The 22,346-nt window shown below is 39.1% G+C and overlaps 1 protein-coding gene and 1 long non-coding RNA gene across 5 annotated transcripts in view; both read left to right on the forward strand.

The window, feature by feature from the left end:
* Positions 1 to 8,652, forward strand: part of LOC117232378 (terminal nucleotidyltransferase 5C) — a 153,081-nt gene extending 144,429 nt beyond the window's left edge. For 2 of the 4 annotated variants that reach the window (XM_033491729.1, XM_033491732.1), the window contains exon 2: positions 5,772 to 8,652. In XM_033491729.1, the coding sequence (XP_033347620.1) occupies positions 5,772 to 7,097 (1,326 nt within the window). In that variant the 3' untranslated portion in view covers positions 7,098 to 8,652. Of the gene's footprint in view, positions 1 to 859; positions 1,240 to 2,066; positions 2,125 to 5,771 lie in introns of those variants that run through there. The other 2 variants (XM_033491731.1, XM_033491730.1) reach the window with 2 other exon arrangements.
* A 1,521-nt stretch (positions 8,653 to 10,173) lies between these two features.
* Positions 10,174 to 22,039, forward strand: LOC117232379. The gene is made up of 3 exons (XR_004493111.1): positions 10,174 to 11,475; positions 13,961 to 13,966; positions 22,028 to 22,039. It is a non-coding gene; the product is annotated as an uncharacterized LOC117232379 (long non-coding RNA).
* The last annotated feature ends 307 nt before the right edge of the window (positions 22,040 to 22,346 follow it).

Raw genomic sequence — 22,346 nt, forward strand, 5'->3', positions numbered from 1 at the left:
AAAAAGTTTTGATCGTAATAAAGTGTCTGGTCGATTAACTTGGACGTTTTTCAATCCCAGCGTGTCGCATAATTTTACTTTCATTCTCCGATGATATTCATGATATTCATGAGATAATGAAAAACAAATGTATTCAAATCCTCGGTAATAGTTTCTGTAACAATAATTAGAATATTATAAATATTTATACTCATCGAGTGTATATAATACTGTAGTAGTACAGTATAATAATTATTAACATTCGATGCATAACGTAATGAACATAAAAATTAATTGCGCTACTATCGATTGCCATCGTCGAATTTTTATATTTTCATCTTACTCTCGATTAGGCGAACGAAAAGAATTCGTTACGTTTCCAGAGGATTTTTAACGTGGAAACGAGAAATCACGCGTATACCACTGACACGTTTCTCTCGTATTTTGTCCAAATTAAAGATATTTTTTAACGCTAGAAAATATGATCGAGTGACGCAAAGAACAAAATTAAATACACCCACAAATTCTTGCGATACCTATGACGTATGTAATATTTACCACCAAATTTATTAATCTCTCGTAACATTCAACCTACGCAACATACATAGCAATATTTACTCGTAATTTAGTCTGTCTATTACTCGCGATACTACAACAAAAATCGAACCAGCCAGCATCAAACAAACGTTCATTTGCTGATACGCGCGATGATCGGACTCGTACGGAGGCAGAGCTCGGCGTCGATAGCTGCGTGGTAGCTTTGTGCTGCCCTCCTGGTACACTCAGGACGTCGCTACCGCTGCTGTTGATGGTGGTGTCGCCGCCACCGCCACCGCCACCGCCACCGCCGCCGCCGCCACCAGTCTTCCTCGTACGCCTTTCACCGCGCTGTTCGCTCAGTTCGCTGTTGTCTCTCATCAGCTGCGGATCTGCTCGCCTAAGCGGAGCCCGTTCGCGACGTTTCGCTCTCCGTTTGTGCCGCGCGCGTATACTTACTACAGTTTCGCTCCAAAAAGCTTTCGATATAAAAACTCATCTTCCCTTTCTCGTGTTAGTAAATAAATAAAATATCTAAACATATATATAATTTAGCAAATAAAGAAAGAAATAATCGAAGTTGAATCGAGATATATCTAAATAGAAGAAAAGTGACTTAGACGTTGTTGAAGCCAAATCTTGTTTAGTGAATTACAGTGAATCTCGACATCGAAACTGAAGAGAACAGAGCCACGCAACGACGTCGAGCGGTTGTTCTTCATGGTAAGCGGTTGGATTGTTCGATGAAATGGGAAAACGGAAGGCAAAGGCCGGCCCCGTGCTCCACAGGTGGTAGTTCGATTATTTCGTGATCGTTGTTCACGATCAAAGCTTCGCCAAAGAGTGCACCCTGGTCGAGTGAAAGCTTGATCTAGTCAGCCGGCTGATCCTCGGTAAATCCGTAGCCGTTAACATAATCGTTGCAATACGTTTGGGTGGTCGTAGCTCGAGTTATGGCAGTGAAGATGTCAGTTTCTACGGTTCTACGGCTTTTTTCTAATTATCCATGGAAATAGATGACACGGTGAACGAATAGGATTGTTAGAAAGATACGTCAAAATTTTCGTCGATCTCGTTGCTGGTGGACGATTTGCTTAAATTGCAAATTCAGTGGAACGATCGTTCTTCGTTTACTGTCCACGTTGGACTATTTCAATTGATCGGATATAAAATATAAGAGAACATAAAAAGAATTATTATTCATTGAATCGAACGTACTAAAAGGATACATTAAAAAGCCCACATCAGAGAGCCATTCCTTGATTGAAAAATGCTGGCGGTTGGAATTAAAATGTGTGACGCAACGCAATCGCTATCGTTGCTAGTAGGAAGAAAGCGATAACGATATCTGCCAGATTAACAGCCGCTCTTATCTGTTTCCATTCCGAATAAGTGATACCAAAAATAAAAAGTATTATCGAAGCACACGCTCGTGTCTCCATTCTTAAAACAACTGTGGGGTGTTCTTGCTTTCCCTAGAAAGGCAGAGAATCGTCGTTATTATCTGTATCGGCGTTCATAGCTGTAAGCGTGGTATAATAGTTAGTTATTCCGTCGCAGATAGGAAACATCGCGAAGTGGATGGAAAAACGTGACGCAACTGGACTGGTAATCGAGCGTGAGGCAATTAACTAACGAAGTTACCGTGATTATGCGTTGTCGTTCCCAAGTGCACGGTGAGAAAGAACGATCATGGAAAAGAGAGCAAAAACGTAGGCTGCAAGCGACTTCTGGTTCGACGAGGAATTTCAATTTAACGACCGGTTTTATCGTCCGGTCGATTAATATCGAAGCTGCTGCAGCTTGCCGATAAGCTTAACGACGTTGCTTAGCCCCGGAGATCGACGAAGGCCCACGCTGCGCTATCCGGTAATGAAATAACGATAATTAAACGACGTGTCGCGACCGTGAACGAGTGGAGGAACGAACTCTGACTGGTAGCCCTGTTGCTCCACCGATCGAGTTCCCTTCCAATCTATAGCTGGCACTCGAGTTCACCTCGCTGTTTACCTTCAACAGCTGACTGTGTCCAATGGCGTCGACCTGACCAATCATACACACTCATACGTGATCGATATTTCGAAATTGATTTTTTAAACGACCGAGGATCTTGCGTAGATTGGTCAGGATGTTTTCGAATTTGTTTTTGAGGTATTTTGGGGATTAGGGACATTCTCGTGGTTCTTTGAAAGACTCTTTGATAAATAAGAAATTTTGTCGGGTAGAACAATTTTTGGGAATCTTTGGAAATGGTTTCGCTTGGAATATCAGGACTTTTGCGATGGTCACGCGATTACTTTAACGTTAAGGTGTTTTCACGTGGAAGAATAGTTTGAAACGTTTCAGAGTTCTTCGTGAGCTTTCGAGATAGCGTGGAACTTTTCAGATTCTGTTGCAGTAAGCTACGAAATCGTTGGGAATATTTAAAAATACCAAAGGCTCTTATGGCATATCACGCAACGTTTCAACATATTTTAAGCCACGATCCAATACCAAAAGAACCTTCGAAATTCCAAGGATTTTGAAACTTGAAATTTCTACGACGTTACAGAACATTTTGGAATACTAAAAGAAGCTTCTCGAAATATCTTATGATAGTGGAGGATCTTTCAAAATCTTTTAAAACATTACGAAATCGTTGATAGTATTTCGAAATAAAAGAAATACAAGAAATATCGAGAATTTATTTTTAACTTTAGCTTGAAGCTTCCGTCAAAAAGCAGACCATCGAATAGAACGCTTCTTCGTCTGAACCTTTTAAGCAACGACTTAATTTTCTTAAAGAGATATCATCGAAGAAGAATGGGCGAGAAGTTTGAATAGCTTGTGCACGCTACCCGGACGTAACCTCGTGGCATTTCTAAACGTGAACATTTAACTCGCAGATACGAAGACATTCTCGAAGGGCGCGTTTGGTAACGACAGAATGTTAAACTTATCGATTTAGACGCTCCTTCAAGAACTTCTCATTGGTTAGGAATTTTGTAGCAACTAGTTAGTAAATCGTTTGTTGAGTATCGAAACTGTTTATCTGTTTTGCAGCAAGGTTCTTCAATTGATTTATGAAGATTTTCATCGATAATCGTCGATTAAAAGTGGCCGTCTATCAGATTAAAATCACTGGGACGATACTTCGTGTTTATCATCTAGAACGATATAGTTCTGAATCTTTCATTGGGTAAACGTTGTATTATCATATTCATTATAGATTTTTGTTCTAAATATATTTTAATATTTTTATAAGGAGAAGACTAGAAATTCTTCTCACACTGGGAAATAGTTTCTAAGCGGTTCTAGTGATCGGAATATTTATAATTTTAATTTCTATATTTTTTTACTGCGCTATCTACATTTCCATACTTTTAAATTTTTATATTCGTAATCTATCCTCCTTTTTTTTTTACGTGGGAATATTCTCATGGATTCTCCGCCGCTTCTGAAAGGCGGCGAGATGGTGTCGGACTTTACCGACTAAAACCCTACGGTGGTCTACTTGACGTTCAAAAGGGATACCCTTGGACCTCTTTCGAATTACTGCCAAAATACTTCTGTGTCTTCTCCCATTCTGGGGGAGTCGTTCCTAGATTGGTTCGGGCATTGGGAGGAACCACTCCTCTCAACGCTATTCCCTGGGCCGTCATCCAAATCTGAGGAGAATTCGTAATCTATTCTATACACGTTTCATTTCCATTCCTCGCCAGACGTCTTAGGATATTACTGTTTCGACCACTCGCGGAGAGACGCGATCGCGAGATAGCACGTCAGCGTGAGTCATAAATTCCCGATAATCGACGCCACGAAATGATCGATCCCCTATTAGGATAATAGGGATGGTTCGATTGAGATTACACTGAATGAACAGGTATAACTTAATGTTTATTCCAACAACCTTGTAAAGAAGATAATTATACTGGTGCGTATGCACGAGTTAAGTAAGTGATTGATTTAATTATAGAAACCCGGTGATGACATGTTGACTATTCTAACGATGAAGAATAAGTAAGGTAAAGTGACGATGCTGTATCGGAGGAAAGCTAGTCGTGGGTGTGTCTAACGCAAGGGACCATCGGATTTGTTGATGACAATTTTGGTTAGGAAAGTGAGGGCGGTAGACATTGCTTCTGACTGGATAAAAGAAGGTTAGTGGACTAGGAAGGTCTTAGCCGCCCTCGATAGAAAGTTGCTAGCGGGAAGCATCGTACGCGAGAAAAACTAACTGTCCCGTGTCAAGCCGCAGTAGACAATACTCTTTAGAAGGCGATTTAAAGAAAAGGATATTTGTTCGGTCTGAAAGACCTTAGCTAGCAAATTCCTGAGATGTATGATGGGTCCTTGAGATTATTGAGGGTACGCAGTAAGGAAGAGCGGACATCTGGTTCCCATCTTGCCCGCGGTGTGTGGCCTGGTCTAGGTAGAGGGTCGCCCGACGTAACAATTACATTCGCTCCAAAGTTGAAAAAGATCAAGTAAACGTAATCGAGACATGGAGAAATGATATTTATATGAGAAAGAAAGCATAAGCTACTAATATAAATAATAGATTTTATTAAAAATAAGGTATACAGTGTATATACTAAATATTACGTGCACGATATTAAGAGTTGTCTTGTGTATTTCACATAAAACAAAACATATTGTAGTATCTTACTATTACAATTAGTTTACTTACAACAAATGAATTATACAGGTGTTGATTAAATAGGAAACGATGGTTGTTTAACGCGAACTAAACGCAACGTGTTACAATTTAAACAACTAAATAGTTAATTCGCAATTCTCGTCACCACGGATCCAACACTCTCTCACTGACTTCTCGATTCAAACTCTCTGAATTCTCAACTAACGCTCTCCGACTTCTCCACTGATACTGACTGTTAATTCGTCTATGTCCCTTAACATCTCTTTGTCTCTTGTCTTAACCCCACCACACACGTGTTCCGCAATCGCTCGTGGCTAGGTTACGTTGGCCATTTCCACGAAACTATCCGATTGAAGGATCGACGACACATTGATGGGCCTGTCGGCACCTCGGCTTTCTCGCGATACTATTTATGATTCACCCGATATCTCCTTTTGTCCACAATATTACAATACAATCAACAATTTCACTTTACTTCGATCATCCAATGTAATATAATCATACATATCCGACGGTATCCATTTAAGAAGGAACATAACGTACAATCTCAATACGATTGTAACCGAATGCGGAAATGCCATGGTTAATAACATCTCCCTTTTCGTTTCCGTTACAGTGTGGCTCCCTGGAGATCGGCGAGGAACGCCAGCGTCGGGTCGCTATGATGGAGTCCCTGTGCCAGGTGAACGGCACGAAGAGCAACGGAGGCAACGACAACAGCGCGAACAATGGCAACAACAACAACCACAACTCAGACTGTCCGGATCCGCAGCAGAGGCTGGCTGTGCTCAGTTTCGAGCAAGTTAGACGATTGAATGATGTGATGAACGAGGTGGTGTGCATCCACGGTCGTGGTAACTTTCCTACTTTGGAAGTCAGATTGAGAGACCTGGTTACCGTGGTCCGTAGCAAATTAGAGTCTGACCCGAGCAACGGTGGTGCAGGTATGAGGGTACGGGACATCAGGTTGAACGGCGGCGCAGCTTCTCATGTTCTGGCCACCGAGTCGCAACCATACAATGACCTGGACTTGATATTTGCCGTGGAATTGTCGAGCGGGCGAAACTACGACAAGGTGAAGGCCGCGGTGCTTGGCTCGTTATTCGATCTGCTGCCAGAAGGTGTCAGCCGTAAACGTATCACCACGTGCAGCTTGAAAGAGGCGTACGTGAGCAAAATGGTGAAAGTGAATAACGACGGAGACCGGTGGTCCTTGATTTCCCTTGGGAACTCACGAGGTCACAGGAACGTCGAACTGAAGTTCGTCGACTCGATGAGGCGGCAGTTCGAGTTCTCGGTCGACTCGTTCCAGATCGTGCTCGACTCGCTGCTCCTGTTCTACGAGTGCAGCAAGCTACCAATTGGCGAGAACTTCTACCCAACCGTGGTCGGTGAATCGGTGTACGGTGATTTCCAGGAGGCGTTATACCATCTTCACAAAAAACTGATCTCGACGAGGCATCCGGAAGAGATCCGCGGCGGCGGCCTGCTCAAATACTGCAATCTCCTGGTTAAGATGTACAAACCCTCTCAGCCTGACTATATAAAAACCCTCGAGCGATACATGTGCTCGAGATTCTTCATCGATTTCCCGGACATCAGCCAGCAACGGGCCAAACTCGAGAACTACCTGTGGAACCACTTCGTCGGTCCCGAGGAGGAAGCCCTCAAGTACCAGTACCTGATGTTGCTTCACAGCGTGGTGGAAGAGTCCACCGTGTGCCTGATGGGTCACGAGAGACGACAGACCCTAGCTCTCATCGAGAACCTTGCGTATCAGGTGTTCTGCCAGGAGCAACAGCAACGATTGACGAATCATCAGCAGGCACCTCCTGGACCGCCCACCACATACGTTTACGCGAACGGTTACTATTACGCTCCAGTGATACCCACCGCGTGCTACACGTGCACGTGCAACTCGTGGATGGCGTGCTCGTCGTGATGCGACATCGACGCCAACGCCATCGTCGCCACTAGCACCGCCATCAACACCGCTACGACCACCACCGGCACGATCACCGATGTCCGCGATAACTCTATGATCTTTATTGACCACGGAACCATCGACGAGCCTCTGCTTACCGACCAGGGGGGCAATCGTCCTCAACCAGGTTACGATCGACGTAATTCGGATCGTCGTGGTTCGTGTTTATCCAACAATCTCGAGAAAGACGCTTGTCGATCATTGATCGTTCACGACAGCGGGTCAAAGGAGCAAAATCGTTTGCTCCTCAGTTGACGCTTGGACACGCGTCGAACATCGAACACCGACCGAACCAGAGTGTGACGTAGACGAGAAAGATTCTCGTCGGAATAAAACGGAGGAAGATAAAACCCGCGGTGATCGATTCGCCAAATGGATCGTGGGAGGACGGTGTTTATCGTTCGAGAGGGTTGGTGACAGTGAACAAAAACAACAAAAACGAAAGAAACAGCTTCGCGGAAGACTGAAGAGATCCAGGAGAAGATCAAATTCTAACCTAACAGCAGAAACATTTGTAATACTGCGCGTTTACGTCCCGGTGTATCTTTCTGTTTCTCCTGGACGCGTTTATTCAACTCCGGTGGACGATCAGTTGTCGCGGGAGGAAGGACCAAAACACAATGGTATTTGCTGTAAAAACGGTCGTAGGGGATCAACAGAGAGACTAAAGACTCCAAACGAAATAAAAAAAAAAAAAACAGAAAAAAAAACGTTGAAATAAAGAAAGATAAAGAAACCAAGCGGAACGAATATATAGAAGAAGTAACAAAAAATGAATGTGTTGTGCCTAACGAATTCGAACGGATGGTGGAGAGAAACGGAAACCGCAATTGCGCACGCGCGGTGAAAACATGCGATGAATATACCCGGTAAACTATTATACTATTGTCGGTGCGCGCGTCGATGAAACGAGACGGACGCATATATGAGTCGCAACAGTGGCGCGAGAGAGACAGAGACTGTGCGCGCGTTGAGAAAAGAACACACACGCTTTTCAGAGTCCCCGGGAGGACGGTAGCGCCGCCATGCGATGGCGTCGGTTCACTAAGTGATACCGTATGGAACCGGAAGGAGGGAAGTCAATTTCGAAGGCGGAGGAACGACGACGAAACGGAATCGGAAGCTGTACGGAGAACAATACCGAGGAGTTCGAAAGAAAGGAAAGAGAAGAAGAAAAAACGCCGACGACGAGGGAGAACAAACGAAGGGACAGAGGGCGCCTGGGATCGGATCGGAGAACGAAAGGAACGGCTGATAGATAGCGCGTACGAAGGCGTCCGTCAGCGTTCCACGGTCGCTCCTCTTTCTTTCCTCTTTTCCCAAAACGAAGAAAAAAGAAAAACAAAAAAAAAATGCAAAAAAAGTATATTATAACGAATGAACATATGATGTTTCGAGAAACGTGTAACTAAAGAAAAGGTAGTGGTAACACACACAGATTTCACAAAAAGTAAGCAAAAGGTAAACTCAAACAGATTAAAAATACAAAGAAACATTAACGGGCGTGGCGTTTACAAAAAAAAAAAGAATAATTATAAATATATAAATATATATATACTATATTTAAATATATAAATACATGTATAAAATCTATGTATAAATATTAATGTGTGGCTGTGAACACATTTCATTTAGATACTACTGTAACGTGATATATAAGATTGAGAAAAAAAAATCGAGGATGAGCGGCGCGATCGGTGCGACAACGAGAGAGTTTGTACGCGGAGAGTGTGTGTGAGAGAGAGAGAGAGAGAGTAAAAAGTAGAAGAGAGTAAAGGAAGGAGAAGGTTAACGAGGGGTGAGAGGCGTCTCTACTTGTTTTCTTTTCTTCTTTTTTTTTAGTTTCGCGTCAACCAGCGCTGTCACATCGCCTAGACAAAACAGACAAACAAGAACAAAAACCTAAGCAAATAAACAAAAAGAAAACATGGACACTCAAAGAAACAGAGACACCCTCATGTAACGTACATACACGCGAACACTTGGTAAACTGAGACGAATGTTGATCCAGGTAAAAAGAAGCAAACTTATCGTTTACCAAAAGACGCGCGCATAAAAACATGAGATGCTAAAACGACCATCTAGACACTCTTTCCAGTTCTAGTATTATACCAGGGAAAAAGCACCGTGACTAATCTTGGGATTCATGGAAGGACGTGTCGAAGGAGATTCGAGGTGACTAGAAGACAGAAGCCCTTCATCTTAGCCTGTATACGCGAAACTATACACATAACCACGTACAACGAGTATATGTATGAAGACTATAGGGAAAGAGATAAGTCACATTTTATTGTCGTTCGTATGGGAGCAATTTAAAAATATTTTATCAATCAGCCACATATCGAAATTGTCATCAGAATGCTTGTCAAAATGTTTCTCATATATTAGATATTAGATATCAAAGTACACCCTTTTAGCTACTTTTAGCAGCCCCAAAATGAAAAAATTAATATAATCGTATTCCTCGTATCTTCCCCTATAATCTTCTTCGTATCTAATCGCATTCGTATACATTCGTAGATATATAAAAACACATACATACACACACACACACACACACACGCACGTACGTGCGATCGAGCGATCCTTGCGGCGACCCTAGTCTCCGCCGGAGGCGACGGCGAACAGCTTGCATAACTTTCTTTCTTCTCGATACCGATAATTATTTAATACCTTATCCGACTGAACAGCAGCAGCGCCGCTCGCAAAGCAAAATACACGCGCGTTCGCGTGCCTATGTTTCTCCGGCCGTGATAAAACTCATTTGCATAATAAAACGTAGACTCTCGGCGCGGCGAACTTGCAAACTGTATCGTCCCGCGAATCGCTGTCGGTGCGTATACAAACGGGCACGCGTGTGTGTGTATCCGCGTGTGTATAATCTGTTCTATACACGCACAGAGAATATACACCACCAAGCCACGAATCTCCGAGCGTTTTTCGCGCGTCTCAGCAAATCTTTATCTCTCTAACGCGTTGTTCTCTTTCTCTGTTCCTGTAGCACGTAACGCGTAGAATATACAGATAAAACACACGCACACGCAGACACGCACGAAGTACAGAGACAGGTGCGTGTAAGCACAGAGAGTAAAGAAGAGAGAGGACGTATATGCTCGCCACTTGGCGTCTCTCTTTTATGTGCGTGTCCGTATCGACTGGTGACCCCGTTAGTCAGCATAGTCAGTCACTTTGCTCGCTCGCTCGCTCACCGGTTAGAACTTAGCCAGGCCTCGTTCGTTCGCTCGCTCACTCTTCCTTTCAGTTTGCAAGCGAAAGTAAAGGCCTAATAAAAAGCCCGCAAACTGGTTTTTCTGGTATATCGCGTGTTAATGCTAAGGAGAGCCAGGCAGGCCGACTAGCAGCGACGTTCTGCACCCGGTGCGCGCCTCTAGCCGCCTGTTCCTTCTGTTTCCATCGCGACCATTTGTTTCCAACCACCTATCGACGATCCCTATCCCTCTATTTCCTTCGTTACGGCTAATTTCTCATCACCTATCGACGATCCTCGTCTCCCTGTTTCCTTCGCTGTCACTAGTTTTCGATCATCAATCGACGTGGCGTTGCTCCTCCTAATAATCATTTTCATTGTTGTTCTTACTATTATCCTCGTCTCTGTGATCTACGGTAGCAATAGCCGGCCGTTGCATCGAAGCTTTCGTTCCTTCTTCGTAGCTTCCATCGTCGAATACACTGCGGATGTTCCAGTGGAAAATGGAGAAGATTCGCGAACGTTAATTACATTCTCGATTTGCAACGAAGGGTTTAAGATATTTGTTGTCGTGTTGTCGAAGATGTTATTAGTTTCGATGGTTTTGCATGATTGCGTGGTTGTTCGTAATCGGTAGATGACGGACGTTTGTGCAAATTTAGGTTTTATTTAATTCGTTAAGGAAGTGAAATCTAAGCAGAGATTTCTGTCGCACACTAATTATCATAAATTGTATGTTTCGAACATTCTTATTCATTATATATATGTAGAGTACATATTCTGCACATTTAAATTTTCCAATAAACAGCATAAACATCCCGTCTATTAATTAGAATTGACAGTTTTGTGTTTCTTTTTAGGATTACATGGTAATTTTGTTAAATGTGAAATATTAGAATGACTTGAGTCGGGACTCTACCGATTTTGGATCGATATTTATATAATGTATCGTATGAAGCGTAGAAGGAAAAGACTTTTTTTTTTCTACCACAACAGGTTTGAAATTTTAGATCGATATGTATCCAGAATGTGTTTAGATAGATCTTAAGAAGCCTCGAATTTGGAACTCGAGATAAATTGTAACTTGCGGAAGTTTGACTTGCGAGTTCAATGGCTGATATAATTAGAGTTTTTCACAACTTTCTTCAAGGAGGATAATTCGATTTCCAACTTGTTCCTACGAAGAGGATTGATTCTTTATTTCTCGTCTACTTTCTCATTCGAACATCAGACGCGAATCTATCAACAATCCATTAAAACATTTCGTAATATCGTCCACTCCGTATATGTCAGTCCGTCTCGTTTAATTCCTAAGAACTTTAAGATCGTATTGATCATCGATCGTGTCGATCTATTGATCTGTCGATCCAAATATTGACCGTTCTTTTTAACGTAGGTGACAGGATTACAATATATATATATGTTCGTTCGCGCCAAAAAAAAAAACTTAATAAAACGTGTACATACATGTAACCATAAATTGGGAAAAAATTAAAAAAAAAAAATTTATCTTCTTTTATCACATTCGTATTTTTACTAATTATATATATATATTGTTATAAAGTATATCATTGTGTGAAGTTTTTTAAACAATTTTTTATTAGTATAAAAAAAGCTCATCATTTGGCTATGATTCACAGATGTTTATTTTTTTAAAAATTCCCTATATTTTTCTTCTTTTTCGAGATTATTGCTTCATATAAAGAAAAAGTTCGATTTTTAAAATGGAAACGGCTACGGTTTATTTGTCTTTGATGAAGCAAGAGTTTTAAGAATACAAACGCTGAAAATACATTCGATATTTTATAGCCACGTTTCTTTTAGAGATGTCGGAGGATTCATTTGTACGTTCGTTCTTGAAAAAGTCGATCGATTCCGCGGCGATTAATCATGACGTAAAGCATAATAGCCAGATAGATCTTTGAATCTTTCGTCGAGAAATTCTTCTCCTAGACGAGAGATATTCGATAAAAAGCGATCGATTTTTCTCTCATTAATTAATTAACATTTTCATCGAAGCGATATTTGTTGCCCAATTAGGAAATTTTGATCAATTGATAGAACAAGAATTGCACGATTTTTCTGTATCGCGATACTCGACAGACTCGTGAATAGAAAATTTTGTAGTCGATAAATCAGTCAGGTAAATTAATTAAATTTGAGATACTCGTGATTCTTTGCGATTCTTGTATAAATGAAAAATCTCGAAAACGTGTCAGATTAAAAAGTGGAGTGGACGATTTAGGCAAATTCTAGCTAACTAAAATGAATCCGTATTATTATTTTTATGCTGTATTTCGAACGATCGTTTCTTCTTTCGTTTCGTCCTTCAAGGTGAGTTTCTTCTGATTCGAATCGAGTAGCCAGAGCAAAAATCTAGGGCTCATTGCTAAAGAAGAATATCACAAAAATATAAATCGTAATATACCGAGAAAATACTCTACGAACCTCGTTCTAGATGATGTGTGTTAGATCTAAGTTAAAAACAAAAAAATAAGAAAAAACAAAAATAAATAGAATAGACTAAGGGCGAAAAACTACGAGTAACTTCTTCGGTGAATTACAATTAAAAAGAAATCTGAAGAAACCTTACTGATAAATCTTCTTGCGATATTCTGAGAAATCTGTTCGAAGCTTTGGATTTGTTTCGTAATAAAAATACAAAATTGAATAAATCGAGACGATATTTCGAAAAGGTGAACGTGCGTCATCTCGATTAGTCGCTAAAAAGGAAGAGACGTGCGAGTTAAATTATTAAATAGAAAAGCAACGCCAGAATGGAAGTAGCTTTTAATCGACAAATCAAAAAAAAAAAAAAAGAGAGAAGAAGAAATAAACGATAAATAAATAATTGTTCATCTGCGTTCTAGAACTTCTTGCAAGCGAATTGTGATTAGTCATTGTAATTTTGTATCGTGATCTGTAATTTCGAACGAGCGTGCACCGTGATAGATATGATCTTTCGTTATAGGGGAAGAATCGTAATACGTAAATGTCATCGAGTTGCGTGCGAGGGGATAATAACGAAAGGATGAAACAAGGAAAAACAAGGAGAAGAAAAAAGGAAAACGGAAAACGTGGTCATCTTCCGAGAATCTTGTACCCTGCCTTGGATTTTTCTTTTTTTTTTTTTTTCTTCGTTTCCTTTTCGTTTCTCCCGCCCCTTTCTCCATCGATCGCGATCCTTTTTTCTATCGAACGTGAATAATAACCATAATCACCCGCCAACGCCACGTGGACAAATTTTGTACGATTTTGCGCGACTCTGTACTCCGATATGATTATACAATACACATACGCATATTACATATACATACTTATATATATTATATATATGATATACAATGATTTTTTTATATTTGAAAGAGAAGAGAAAATAAAATGCATTTGCCTGACACACCACGATACATGGTTATTATTCAAGGGTTGAAAAACGAGACACGAGCCTTCTCCTCTGTGTCGCGGTTTGTCAGAGTGATGACAAACTCGACGAGATTATACGTTAATTGACCGATCAGCTTAATTGCCGATAAATGGATGAAAAAGAAAAGAAAGAATGGGGATATTTGACGAAATAAAAGATTGAAATGTCAGAAGAAAGGATGAGAAGCAGGTGCTCGTACGGAGGCACAAGTGTTCGAGTTTGTACAGACACCAAGGTTGACTTGTAAAAGATAAATCAAGCATGTTTCGTTGATATTCGATAAAAGATTCTCCACTTCTTCTCTTTTTTCCTTTTTTTTCTCATTTTTTTTTCATTGCTCGATAGACACGATGATTATTTTGTATCTTAAATTTATGCGTTCCGCCTGCTCGTTCGATTCTCTAGCGTTAAACGTGTTATAATTGGTGTCAAACGTGTTTGTGCGATTAAGCAATATGGTTTCTCCGTACTCAAATAGTAGCGTGATTCGTTTCAAGGGAAGGGTTGCTCGCATACGGAATAAAGGGAATCGAAATTTGAAGATTATAGAAAAGAGAAATTGTAAAGCTTCGGAAGAGTGGAAAAGACAATGACAGCGCTGGAAGGGTAAAGAAGAGAACGATTTAATTATTACGAACCGAGTTTCTTATATTCACCTCCTAGTTCTTTGATTTACTGAAGACCGTCTCACGACCCCTCGAGTTTCTGTCGTAAAAGAAGAGAAAAAGGAAAACCATCTTACGCCGTCGATTCATCATCGTCCTCGAATAATCCCGAATCGTGGACGAAATAAAACAACACTATACACAAATACACGCGTGTACACGACTATTACTCGGTTTCTTGGGTTTTTAAAGCGAGTGAGACAGCGTTGATCGTCTTTTCTCATTGATAACATGCAAAAAAGAAAAACGCGGTGATTAAATTAATCGAAGGACGAAGATCGAGTTTTGAAGCTTTTTCAGATTTTCTAGAAAGAGAGAGAGAGAGAGAGAGAGAGAAAGAGAGAGTGAGTGAAAGGAAAAAGATAAGGCTGAATCGAGAAACCAAGCCGAAAACGCGATAGAAATGCAACGTCGGAACGGAATTGGGTGAGAGTTCATCGAAAAATCGTTCGCGCGTTCCCGTTTCGAATATTCAGACGCTCGAGTCGAGGATATTCGACGATTTCTCACCCCTTGAATAAAGCATCGAGGTGTAAAGATATTTATAAAAATGAGATCACACTGAATTTCGTTTAACGCAAAATAACTTCGTCTTGGATAAAATGGAAAGTAGAATAATTTTAAGTAATTAAGCGTAAAATTTAAGCGTAAAAGAAATATTCGGAATGCGTCGATTGAAAATCGAGGATAAATGTGCGAGAAGGGGTAGATCTTACGTCTGTGTGAACAGAAACGCGTCGATATTATTACAGTTTTTATGGGAAGAAAATGGCGTATCTGTGCGAGGAGTGACATCAAAGATTGATCAATCGTCGTTCTTTCTTTCCTTCTCGTCTTTCCTTTGTCTTTTTTTTTTTTTTTTTTTTTTTTAAACAGACGCAAGATTAGAGGGTATGAATATCGATTTGCTTGTACGAGTATTCAAGTGGAAGGTTTAATAATAAAGACTATGATTTACACCTGTACACGATTTTCTTATTATATTACTTATTATATTTATTTATATTCTTATTATATTTCTTATTATATTATAATACAAATTATCACACTGTACTAATCGTAACGATTTCTTAACATCTGTTGTTTCTAATCGTTTATTAAAAAAGAGAGTAATTGTGTGTTCATCCCGAAAAGAAAAATTATCATTTTTAAGATCGTTCCGCGTAACTGTTATCTTTTCAAAAAAAAAAAAAAGAAAAGAGAAAAGAGAAAAACAGGATACTCTTCCCGTGATAATCACCTTTTTCACGATAGTCGTCGTCGTATCGTAATCATTGATGATTATTCGAAATTTCGAAATACATAGATAGATTCATCGAAGATCGACGATTTTTCGACTAATTCTTCGTTTTCCTCGCATAGATGCAAAATTCACTAGTTCCTGATGAAACAGTGAAACGCAATCACAACTTTCGTCCAGCGTACGTCCACGAAATCGTAGTCGAACGAAAACGTAATGTAAGTAAGGAGAAGAATCTTAAGTATACGCGTCGAATCTCACCCAACTCTGAATTTGTAAATGAACGATCGTAACGATCCGCGATGAAACACGAGCAAGCCTTAATCGTGTAGATATTATAATCGTATTACGACGATATTATTACGGTAATTCATTAAACCAAAAAAGAGAGAGAGAGAGAGAGGCACATTGGATAAAGCATAAAGCGTGTAGCATAATTTTCGCGACTGGATGATGAAAGAATCTTCGCTTCGAGATCATTTTTTATTACTGTTACATACCTTTTATCGGCATTCGATTTGTATTTTAAGCATAATCAGCTCTTATTTTTAAATTCTTACAGATTCTTTGTCATTTTAAATTTGTCGTTCGATAAAATTATATAATAAACATTTATTTAGAAATCACATCGACTCTCGAAGGCTATCGTGAATGAAATTTGGTCCGACGCGAATTTTTTCTTTTAATATCAGCGTTCCGTGATGATATCATTACAGTGTTATTTGCAATTGCGAATTATAATTTTTTAGCCCTCGTCCAGTATCGAGCAACCATGGAACAATTAATCCCCGGTGCTCAATTTTATTAATCTTTTAATTTGTACGCGATTGTTCGGCAACAAACTTGCCGCTTATGGTCGCCTCGAAGGGTGAAAAAAAACAACATGAATTTTTATAAAAATTAAAACTGCAGCTAATCGTATTATTTTTCAACGAAAAAGAACAGAAAGATTTTTTTATCGATCGATTATGTAACTAATCAGAACGGACGGTCGTGACGCCGCCGAGTTTCCTATAAAAGCACAATCGAACGATGAACGAAACATGGAAATAAATAGCACGACTCGAAGAGGAACGTTCATCGAAATGTCGTGGAAATTATTCAGCCGACTTGCAGCAGACTGATCGCAGATATACATATTCGATAAGCTGTACAAACGCGATGTTTCTTGATTAGGTTAAGCTGTACGATAACAGAGACCGCGTGTAGTAGTCTCGCGAGCTAAGTAATTAGAACACTAGAAGTAGCTTCGTAGAAAAATCGTCTAGAAACATACCGATCGATCGATCACATGAATTATCGTTTATAATCTAATCAGTAATAATCTCATTGAAATGAAATCGAACTTTGAAACTAGCTGCACACCTGTCTAAACGAAACACTGTAAGAATATATATATATATATAAATATATATATATTAATATAAACACGAAACAAAGTCTGCGAGTCAATTGTACAGTTCTTTCGATCAATGAAATTTTCGTTTAGACAAGTATCGCAACGATATTGTAATTAAATATCGAATTAAAGCGGACTTTAAACGTCGATACTTGTTAATCAAGTGTGTATTATGATCGGTAGAACGATTACGAAGAACGAAGCTTTCTCTTTCAAATACCATTTGCTCGTGAAATCAATTTTTCGAAAAATTATGGATAGTTGTTAGTAAGTATCGATATTTGCTTAACGTTTAATTATACGATCCCAAGATCTTGTTATTTAACCTGTTAATGGGGAAAACCTAATTAATAAGAGTCACTCGACCACTTGTCAGTCTTCTTAGATTGTATATTCTTTTCTTTCTTTCTCTCTTTTTTTTCGGTCCAGATATCTACTATGTATTATCTGACGCCAGATAAGATTGCAGGTGTCTATGAATTATCGTGTCTTCGTAAATCTGATTAAAAGAAATGAGATTCAAACAGGAATTTACTTCAAGTGTTATAACAAGTACTATATTTTGGATATTTTCTATACTTCTGCATATTACGCGACCTCTCCTGTATCCTTGTAACTTTAAATTTCCCATAAGCGCACGAACATCGACGATGTATCCGATGGAAAATTTCCACTAACTTTAATAAATTAATCGCAGATGTTTGTGCGTTTGTAGGAGATTTAAAATGGCAAACTTGAAGGTTTAACTAATTTGGATGAATGCATTGCAGACATATACGAATTTATAGAAAGTTTAGAGCCACAAACAAATTCTTTTAAAATCCATTTACACCATATAATTGGTATTTCTAAATTATTTGAAGTCAATTTAATTGAAACTGATTGATACCTGTTGAATATCATTTCCGCGACCTCTCGTGTATTCTTGTAACTTTAAATTTCCCATAAGCGCACGAACATCCGATCCGATGGAAAATTTCCACTAACTTTAATAAATTAATCGCAGATGTTTGTGCGTTTGTAGGAGATTTAAAATGGCAAACTTGAAGGTTTAACTAATTTGGATGAATGCATTGCAGACATATACGAATTTATAGAAAGTTTAGAGCCACAAACAAATTCTTTTAAAATCCATTTACACCATATAATTGGTATTTCTAAATTATTTGAAGTCAATTTAATTGAAACTGATTGATACCTGTTGAATATCATTTCCGCGACCTCTCGTGTATTCTTGTAACTTTAAATTTCCCATAAGCGCACGAACATCCGATCCGATGGAAAATTTCCACTAACTTTAATAAATTAATCGCAGATGTTTGTGCGTTTGTAGGAGATTTAAAATGGCAAACTTGAAGGTTTAACTAATTTGGATGAATGCATTGCAGACATATACGAATTTATAGAAAGTTTAGAGCCGCAAACAAATTCTTTTAAAATCCATTTACACCATATAATTGGCATTTCTAAGTTACTTGAAGACAATTTAATTAAAACTGATTGATTCCTGTTGAATCTTAATTCCGCGATTATAGTAGTTTTTGGCTAAAACTATGACCCTATTAACAGGTTAATCCGTATAATTAAACATCTTTCGTTTAATTCGTTCTATGTGTAAGAAAAATGGCAGGATCTCTCTCCTCCGCACCACCAACAGAGTTAAGAACTCTCTCGACTAGATTCGAAAACCAATTCGATCGCGAACAAACATCACCACGGCCACGTTTCCCTGTATCTTGTACGTAACTTCTTTTGATACTAAACGGTAGAACGCCAAACGCCCCTTTAGAACTCTGTGTATTTCGAGGAAAGCAAACAGAGCACGTAGGTTCGCGGATGCGAACGAAATAATGTCGTGTCGATGGACGCGTTTAAAAAACGACGAACGATCAAACTTTCGTTTAAATATTAAAAGGATAAAATGACATTAACGAGGAATCGAGGAGTCGAAATGGTGAACGATTTTAACGTGCAAATGTCGAAGATGAAAATTCCAGTTTTATTAATTTTTCAGACAGAAACGTATAATGCGAACAAATTTTTCCAAATTGCTTAAATTTATTTTATCTTTATTCGTATACCTGTTATATCTTTATCTGTTTTAATAAAGTGGGGAAAAACGATCAGATCGACGTTTACGATCAATTTCTCTCTCTTTCTCTTGCAATAATTTTTAAAGCTAACATACATTATTTTACGATATACGAATTGAAAGAAAATTTCAATGAACACTTACCATCGTACACGTTCTGTTTTACGATTATTTTAAACGCTAAAGTAAATTGTTCCTCGCAGAACATACAGTCGAAAAACGAATTTCAATCGACACTTACAAACGCTAACTCTATCCTACAGAGCCCTAAAAACTCCAACGAATTATTTTACCATTCGTGACTTTTGTTCGCCTGTATTTTATATTTTACATTCTTTCCTGCTAAAGAAATTCGCCTTTCTTCTCCTCTCTCGCTCCACCTCTGTTTGTATCGTTTCGACGTTTGTACGATTCATCGTTTCAATTCGTCGATCGATTGATCGGAAAAGAACGACGACTAGAAAGAAGACAATCGAAAAACGAAAAAAAACGAAGACGAAATCGAACGAAACGTAGTTCCATCGATACTGTTCTGCTGAAGTAACGATAGATTCACGATCGGTAGAACGATTTCACCAATGACAGCGGTGAAATTTTGCGGATAAAAGAAAATACGTGATCCGTAGGATTAAGTAAGAGAGCCGTGTGCGAAAAAAATAAAGACGCTACCGTCGATATACTCCGACGGATAATACGATGTGTGTGCTTGGATGAATGTATGTCGCGTAGAAGAAACCGGGATTTCGGTGAGGAATCGCGATCGAGGTATAGATCGATCGTTTGGATCGATCCTCAATGGCCTGACGAACGGCGTTCGAGCCGTGAATCTTAAAGAATTTCGTGTTGTCGCGAAATCCTTGATATATTGCAATGATATGTACATATATAAATATTTCCTTTTGCAAGAATTCAAATCGATAGAGTAGAAGTTCCTGTTTTCTCGTCTGAATTGTATTCTTCCCCGCGAGGACTACTGTATCATTGATTTCGTTCAAAGAGAAGAAAATCCTCGCTAATAATTGTTTGCAATAATTAAATGAACGTGCATTTCTTTGTGCCTTCTATAGAAAATATTTGATCGCGAAACATATACAACGTTGATTTCTGATCAATTTCGAAGAAAGAAACGACGAAGATAGAGGATCATAGAACACCAGCGGCCTAAACTGTTTTCATACGAAAGCGATAGAAAGCCTAATTTACCGTGTTGTCTGTGTATCCTCGTACGAAATCTGTTCAATCTCTCGTTCAATCGGTAATCTTCTCGTAGCTACTCGACGATTTTTCTGTTCGATCGATATCATACTAATGATGCTCAAGGTATCCTCGAACGAGCCTCTCTTATGCATTTAACTCGAACAGTGTGTTTTTACCGTCATATTTTATTTACGTATATAATATTTTCACGCGTTATCGATCGATCGTTTATTCGAAATTGACGAAACAATGGAACGCGATGGTCTCGAAGAAGAGAATAATTTTGTCGATTATAAGTCGAGATTATGGTAAAGATGGAAGAAACAGCGGATAATTGTGGCGACCACGCAAACGCGTGAAATTGTAAATGGAAATTAGTTGAAAAGTAGAAGAAACGACAGATATTGTAATTCTTTGCTCGATTTGCAATAACTCGACGAACCGAGATTACTTAAAAATACAAAGAATATAGAATATAAAAGATTTAATAACTCGATAGGAGCTATAAAAATCGAGGTAAATCAAATTGAAAGAAAGCGTTCTTCGCTCGTTTCGAACTAACGGATAGGAATGGTCCTCGAGAAGTTGACGATAGGACAAATCTTTCTCGATAGAATCAATGGATTCGTTCAATGACGCAAGCTCGAACTGCGAATTTCAACGAAGCATCCTCGATCGCAGGGAAAAAACTCGCGAAATCCCAGACGCTCGCGCCACGATCCTTGTGTGTTTTAAATAATTGCGCAGATTTTATTGAGTAAGATCGATGGACGTGTTGCGTCACTCGCTCGTGTCGGAATTCTACCGAGGAACCGAATATTTTCGAAGAACACGAAAGATAATCGAGACACGTTTTGCTCCAAAATATATTAATCGAAAGAAACGACGAATCAGACTTATTTTTCTTGTTCCTATCGTTCGATATTCGCGATGCAGCCAGCCATCGGATTATGATGTATTTTTCCAGAGGCAAGAACACGTAATTATTGGCGAAGTATAATCGTGTGTATAAAAATTCCATGGACAAAAGGAACGCCGCTTGTTTCAGAAATCGAATAATTCCACGTTGCAGATGAGACAAAAAGAGTTTCTTGTCTTTACGATTGAGATATCGGCGATTGTTTACGCAACGGTCAATTTCAATTTCACAGAGGTTTATCAATCGAATCACGCTTCTCGTATTTATTAAGTATTCTCCGATAGTTGCGTTGTATCGTGCGTTGTTTTCTTTGAGACTTCGATAGAGGCATCGGTAATTTGTATTCCTTATAAATCGAGAGGAAGAACCGATGAAAAAGATAAGAAATATTCGCTGCGGATGTTTGCAGATCCATTTTAAAAAACAGGATCCCATAATACTTAAAAAAGAGGAGAGAAAAAGCTGGAAAATAAGATTCACCATGGAAGATCGATGATGTAAAGCTTCCTATAAAACGAATCAACGTGGAATGAAAAGAGAACAAGAAAATTAACGATCGGAATTATCGATACTCTGAAACAGAACTTCTATTATTATTATTATTATTATTATTCTATAGAAAACTATTCATCGTAAAAATTTGGAAAGGAAGATTAACGAACGAAACGATGGATAATTCGAAATGCTTGCTAAAAAGATGGTATCGTTAGTGGGAGCAAAACAGTGTTCGCGAGAAATCTAAAGCAGACTATCTTCGACTATTTCGAAATAGACACGAGGGACGAGCAACACGCGTTTTACCACTTACGATTAGCATCGTGTACGAATCATTTAGTTCTCATTCCTTCGTGGGATCCTCGGTGATGCCAGATATTTCCCCTCGACTTCTTTTGTACCAGGCGATTTAGCCACCTTAAGTACGACTTAAAACGTGCGAATTAATCAAACGATACACACGCACGATCTTCTCAGATACATTGTTTAAAACGAATAAAAGAATTAAAGAAAAAAAGATTTAAAAAAAGCGTAAAAGAAGATGAGAGTACAGGCGAACCGTTTTTTC

Source organism: Bombus vosnesenskii, unplaced genomic scaffold (genome assembly GCF_011952255.1).
Source record: "Bombus vosnesenskii isolate JDL3184/JDL3185 unplaced genomic scaffold, Bvos_JDL3184-5_v1.1 scf7180000013286, whole genome shotgun sequence".
In the NCBI taxonomy this organism is placed as follows: Eukaryota; Metazoa; Arthropoda; class Insecta; order Hymenoptera; family Apidae; genus Bombus; species Bombus vosnesenskii.